At 41.0% G+C, this 5,804-nt stretch overlaps 1 protein-coding gene across 2 annotated transcripts; it reads right to left on the bottom strand.

The window, feature by feature from the left end:
- Positions 1-772: 772 nt before the first annotated feature.
- Positions 773-4,922, bottom strand: LOC100191869 (uncharacterized). 2 transcript variants are annotated; one of them, XM_008649086.4, is made up of 8 exons: positions 4,684-4,922; positions 4,348-4,497; positions 3,102-3,179; positions 2,215-2,439; positions 1,978-2,076; positions 1,736-1,785; positions 1,453-1,603; positions 773-1,238 (listed from the first exon to the last, which is right to left on the bottom strand). In XM_008649086.4, the coding sequence occupies exons 1-8, from the start codon at positions 4,798-4,800 to the stop codon at positions 1,077-1,079; spliced, it is 1,032 nt and encodes a 343-aa protein (XP_008647308.1). In that variant the 5' UTR covers positions 4,801-4,922; the 3' UTR covers positions 773-1,076. The 2 variants fall into 2 exon arrangements, with proteins under 2 accessions (XP_008647308.1, NP_001347617.1); NM_001360688.1 differs by having other exon boundaries at positions 840-1,238; positions 1,736-1,794; positions 4,684-4,888.
- Positions 4,923-5,804: the final 882 nt, after the last annotated feature.

Raw genomic sequence — 5,804 nt, 5'->3', positions numbered from 1 at the left:
AATTTCAAAGTTTAAAAATTGAAATAAGCATTGGGGACTCTAAACCACTTAAAATAAAAAAAACTTATCCACTAACAAGAAATATAAACGGTTTTATAAACAAAAACTTATCAACCATAAAATTATAGACTGTGTCGAGCTCTAAAGATTTATTACAAAATTCATCTTTATCGGACTTCATATAAAAAAGTGAAGTTATGATTTATTCAAACAACTATTTCTAAAGGTGGGCATCTGTTAGCACTCATAGCATGTGTTTTTTTATTAAAAAAACTATCACTTTAGGTGTTATTTGAATGCACTCCACGTTGATGTGCATATGTAGTAGTTTGGTATGAACTGTACATACATAAATGGAGGTGGATACAAAACAAACTTTTAGAGCATTAGTTTGTATATATGAACAAATCAACAAAGACGGCATCTATGTTAGTCAACTATTTATAAAAACGATCATATATGTTAGTCACTTATTTATATATCACATTCTGCTTAAATGATAGACAGATTTATGTAGTGCTTGTTCTCTTCCATCTTCAGACCAGCCGGCCAAGCCCAGTCCCACTAGAGACACCCTAAACCACGGTAGGAAATTGATAAGCTGATGGTTGTCAATCGGCACCAAACACGACTACACGAGACGCAGCCGTGTCATGTTTAGAGCACAAATTAGTTACAACTTACAACATACCACAAGAAACAAGAATAACGGTAACATGTAAATCCGCAGGCCTTCTCACCTTAATTTTCAAGCCAAGGTGGAGAATGAATGAACAGTTACGAAATGTATGCATCATCTGATTCCACAAGTGAGCAACATCGCCCTGTGACAAAAGCTTGCTTCTACAATCAATCACATTGTGAGACAATGTTTGTTGTTGGATCAGAGGGGACGCGAATGCGACCAGCTCATGGTTACACACGAAATCACTTGTTACTGGACTGGACAGTTCACTATACTACTATATACACATCACAAAAAAAATGCAGGAAAACGTTTCACAAAGCTGGTGGCTAGTATCAAAAAAAGAACTTCTAAACAATCAGAGGACGCGAGTGAAAGATATGGAAGATGGCTAGGGCTGCTTCTTGATCCGTCTCGAGGTGGTTTTGGCCAGAGCATTGCATATCTCCCTCTTTCTCTTGGCGTTTTCGTCCATCTTCCCAGAGGCAACGTTGGCCTGTCGTTCCAGCGCTTCCCTCACAAAGAATTTCAGCCTCCATAGAGTTGTCTCGCTCTGCATCAGGGAGCATAGTTAAAACGGACAGGGAAAAAAAAGTCAAAATGGTAGGAGGGAACTCTCAAGTTAAACGCGCAGGGTGGTGGTATTCTTTCCTTAATTCTAAGCCATGATGCAGTATAACCAGTTAAGGCTATGGTCATTGAAACAAACAAAAAAGAAAGAAAGAAAGAAAGAAAGGGTGAACACAAGGGAACACATAAACCATTACCTGGGCATCCATATCAAGATCCACTTCTTCTGCTTTAGTCTGGAAGCTAGGATTGTCTTGTGCGACAATCTCTAGCGCCTTGCTAAGATCATCTGGAGACAAGTGACAGATACCTGCACCCAGCTTCCTCTTCTCGTCTGTCGTCATTTTCCTATCATATCAAAATTTCAGCAACCATGTGATCCAGATTCAGTTGCACAAGTAGAATACCATCATCACAACATAAAAAAATAACAGCATATCGTCAAATCAAAAAGCATAGAATGAGCATTATAAGATATACCTGCATCTGTGAACCACCATTTTCCGGAGCTCCTCCAGCTTCTTGTTGATCTGATTTAGCTAGAAAGGAAAAAGAAGAGAGGAAGTACTAAATATCCATGGGAAATAGAATAGGATACATGAAATCTAATACTTAATGAGGCAGTGAAGATGAGTCTGACATTTTGTACGCATTGCATCCAAAACACACCATCAAACTGCTATTAACATCCCAACAACTAACAATGTATCTGAGCATCATACCTCATCATCAGTGTCTTTTGCTAATTTTACGATTGCAACTTCTCGAGAAGTATTTGTGGCTGCAACACCCTTTGATTCCTCCTCCTTTTGTCTTTTTTCCTACAAGGATACGTTGAGAAAATATAATGCGCAAATAAAAGGTTCTGACATGCTTTTATTGGCTAGGAAGTAGACACTCATGTACATTTCAAAACCAAAAAAACAAATAGAGGAACATGCATGACTAAAAAACTTCACCTCACTCTCAACTTTAGGAAGAAAATGGAGCCACTTCTCTTCAAATTTCTCAAGCAATGATTTAGCCATCAAGTGGATGACATTTTGATCATCATTGTACTTCATCGCATTGGCAAAAATTAATCGAACATCAGAACATATTTCTCTAACATTGGTGTAACAAGTACCATCCTTCCTTTCCATTTTCTTTTGGATGGTAGAGAAGTCCATAGGTTGGGTAATAATCTGTCAACAAGATAAACTAAATACATGAACCACTACAAACAAACTTTATTGAAACATAAATAAATAAATATCAAGTGTCCCTGCCTTGGCTGTTCGATAACAAAAGCAGCTCTAACTAATAAGTAACTAAGGTGCATCTAACCAGTTTCCAAGGAGAAGCTAAATACAGAGAAACATATACAGCTACATGTCAAGGATTCCACAATTTGAAGTGATACATAAAAAATAATAAATGATACAATCATGTAACAGATAATAGAGGTTAAGGATACAACCTTGTATTTCAAGAAACTGAACATAAACTGTTGTATTCATTCAATGGTAAAACTCTCAAAAGGGGGTGAGAAGGTTCCACTGATAAAGGAAAAGCCACTAACTACAATGGCTCATGTCTATTGTAGTTATATACTTATATTTATATACAAGTGCTTGCAATATAAGGCAAACGGAGGCCAAACTGGATCAAGATAAAAGTCAGTGTACCTTGTCAAGATTTTGTATTGCTCATACATCCAGGATAACACTAAAGATATACAACAACATTAGTGATAAATATTTTCACCTACCTACAACAATATCCCCTTGTAACCAAAATTACTACTCTGTTAGGAATCAACTGCAGCGATAAATGACAAAATTATATTAGCAGGTTTAGCCATTACGTTGTGATAGTCAGGAAGCTGTAGAGTTACAACATCCACCGGCTCCAGAAATGGCCATGCATCTTTATGAGAGGTGATCTGGAAGAATGAAAATCAAGAAGACTGAGTGCAAATGGAAAAGAGATGAATGGAAACTTTCATATGGCAAACCAATCACACACTTTCTGATTCTCCTATAATGATTGAATGAAATAACAGACCCAATGCTAGCGGCTCCTACATAAGTGGGGTCTGGGGAAGGAATAACTGAGGCACCTTTAGGCCTTGTTCGTTTGTCCAGGAATGGAGCAGGAATCATTCCAGCCGATCAAAACTTATATAATTTAGAGAAACAAACCGGCTAGGAATTGTTCCATGCCTCCATTCCGGAAGAAACGAACGGCCCCTTAGAGGGATGGTTCTCTCTCCAAAGGAAGAGATGTAGTGATCTGGGGGTAGAGAGGTCAGGGAGACACAACAAAATCTCTATACAAAGATTTGACTTCTGGTGGTGTGGTGAATCAACATAAGGTGGACGTATAAGACTGCATAGCTCTTCTAATGGTGAATATCTTTCTGTGGATGGCATTCCATTGTAGGATCCAATCAGCAGTCAGAATTAACAAAACAAAGTAGACTGTAATGACTTTTATTCTTCCTGGCTTTAGATATAGAAAGACAACGGTTGGCGATTCTCTTTTGCTGTGCAGGTTCCAACAACTTGATCAAGGAGCCAAGGTGGTAGTGGTCTTATTCAAGCTGGTGGCCTTGCTGCAGAACTGGAAGGTGATGGTTTCAAGGAAGGATAAAGAAGAGTGGCAGAGCTTATCAGGAACATGGTAAACAGCATTGAACAAAATTAGAGTGCTGTTTTCTCTATTGTGGTTGAGTTTTGGCTAGGTAGCAGGAGTCTGGTGTTGTTTTTGCATGAACTGCTGAAAGTAAATGCGGCTGTGGCTGTATATTTGTCGGTTTTTTTTTGCTGGTAGGTTTTTAGAGGAGTTTGCATAGTGGTTGTTTAAATTCTGGTGAGTATTGAGTTAGTTTGTGTTTTTCAGGTGTTAGAGATCTTCCTGCAGTAAGCTGTGCCAATGGACTTTGGTCTAAAAAAGGAAACTGGAAGGGGCCACTGGAGAAGAAAATTATAAACAATTAAACATTGTCGAAATTATCTAGTCGTTTACTGTTCTAAATTGGCCAGACTTTCTACAGCATGCTTCGCGACCCAACAGAACAGAACGAACCAAGCAAGCACTGACAAAGTTACCTCTTTCAAAAGCACGCCGAACTGGCGCATAAGGTCCGGCATTCCCCTCGAGGATGCCCCATACCTGCCACCACCACCACCCTTCCTCCCGCCGCTTCCGTGCTTTTTGCCATCGTAGAAGTCCGCCACCTCTTTCACCCGCCGCTCCAGCTGCAGCACACACATCGCCAACAAACCCCAATCTGAGAATACTGCGCCCGAATTGTCACGCCAACAAACAAAAACACAAATTCCCCCAAGTCACCAAACAAAACATTCTAATCGACGCTTCTCTCGCGCCAGAGTCGCGTCATCGTCGCTATGCGAGACGGGAGGAGTAGGCGGTCAGAGGATTACCACGTCGGTCTTCGAGACGAGGTCGTCGACCTGGCGCCGGAACGCGTCGGCCTCCGACTCCACCTCGTGGGGGCCCGCCTCCGCTGCCCGCGCTGGGGCGCCGTTCGCCGGTGTCATCTAGGGTTCGCGGCCACGCGCGTGTGCCGGCGAACACCTGCAACTACACTACAGCTGAGCCGACTAACGTCGCTCTGACGGTTTTTTCTTTCCTCTGTTTTTTTTTTCTTGACGGCGCCTGGTGTTTATGATGATGAGCATATGGGCCTCCTAGGCCGGTAGGTGTACAGCTCTTTATGGGACGAGATGAACGTGACGACAACATAAGTTGGGCTGCATAGGTAGGCTAAACGGGCCTACTCCGCAAGGTTGTGGGTCGCTTTTTGGAACGCTCCCTGTTAAGTTAATCTTAGAGCAACGCTAAGAGAGAATTATGTGTGTGCCCGTGCGTTATCATGATACTTAAAAAATTAGTATAAAATATATATATATATATATAATGATAAATATCATTATTATATGCTTCCCAGTGAACGCACCTGGTTGACGAGAAGCTGGTGGGCGTGTGCGCAAAAAGGGAGGCGTGACAGGGGAACGTGGGGCGAGGCCTGGACTTCGGAGGTTGCGCTGGCAGGAGGGCGCGTATCTCGGGCATCGCAGAGCTGACGCCGGGCGAACGGGGGGCATGGTAGTGCCCGTGGTCTACAATAGTTCCTTAATAGGTAGTAGAGTTAGAGATATCTTTTCTGTACTACCTATTATAGTTAGGTGCACGTACGTTGCTACGTTTTCTATTCAAATATGTTCTAAACCTTTACAATAAAACCAACTATAAAGATGTTTTTGTTGGTACCTCATTTAAGAAAAAAAACATGAAGTAGCAAATGGTCGTAGTGGAAGGTCACCAATGAACTGATATAGAGCAAAAGTTGTAGCTTGACTTTGTGCTTCTTGTTTATAAATTTGGTTTAATAATGGCAATTCAGATAAAAGAGATAAGATACTGGTGTGATTTGTTACGCACCGATATCTCAGTGCATCATGCACTTATAATAATTTTATGACAACATGCAATTTGTAGGTCGAAGACCCATTATGATGCGGTTTTAGCTCCAACATTCTTG

This window comes from Zea mays, chromosome 6, assembly GCF_902167145.1.
Source record: "Zea mays cultivar B73 chromosome 6, Zm-B73-REFERENCE-NAM-5.0, whole genome shotgun sequence".
Taxonomy (NCBI): Eukaryota; Viridiplantae; Streptophyta; class Magnoliopsida; order Poales; family Poaceae; genus Zea; species Zea mays.
The sequence above is the reverse complement of the archived record's forward strand: the minus strand, read 5'-3'. Positions and strand labels throughout refer to the sequence as shown.

Bases quoted from the DNA above. Each gene is read 5' to 3' on its own strand.
- LOC100191869 (NM_001360688.1), bottom strand. From the start codon at position 4,800: ATGACACCGGCGAACGGCGCCCCAGCGCGGGCAGCGGAGGCGGGCCCC. The intron at 4,498-4,683 runs GTAATCCTCTGA...TGTGTGCTGCAG, and splicing joins TCGTCTCGAAGACCGACGTG to CTGGAGCGGCGGGTGAAAGA. The intron at 3,180-4,347 runs GTAACTTTGTCA...TCATTCTTCCAG, and splicing joins TCGGCGTGCTTTTGAAAGAG to ATCACCTCTCATAAAGATGC.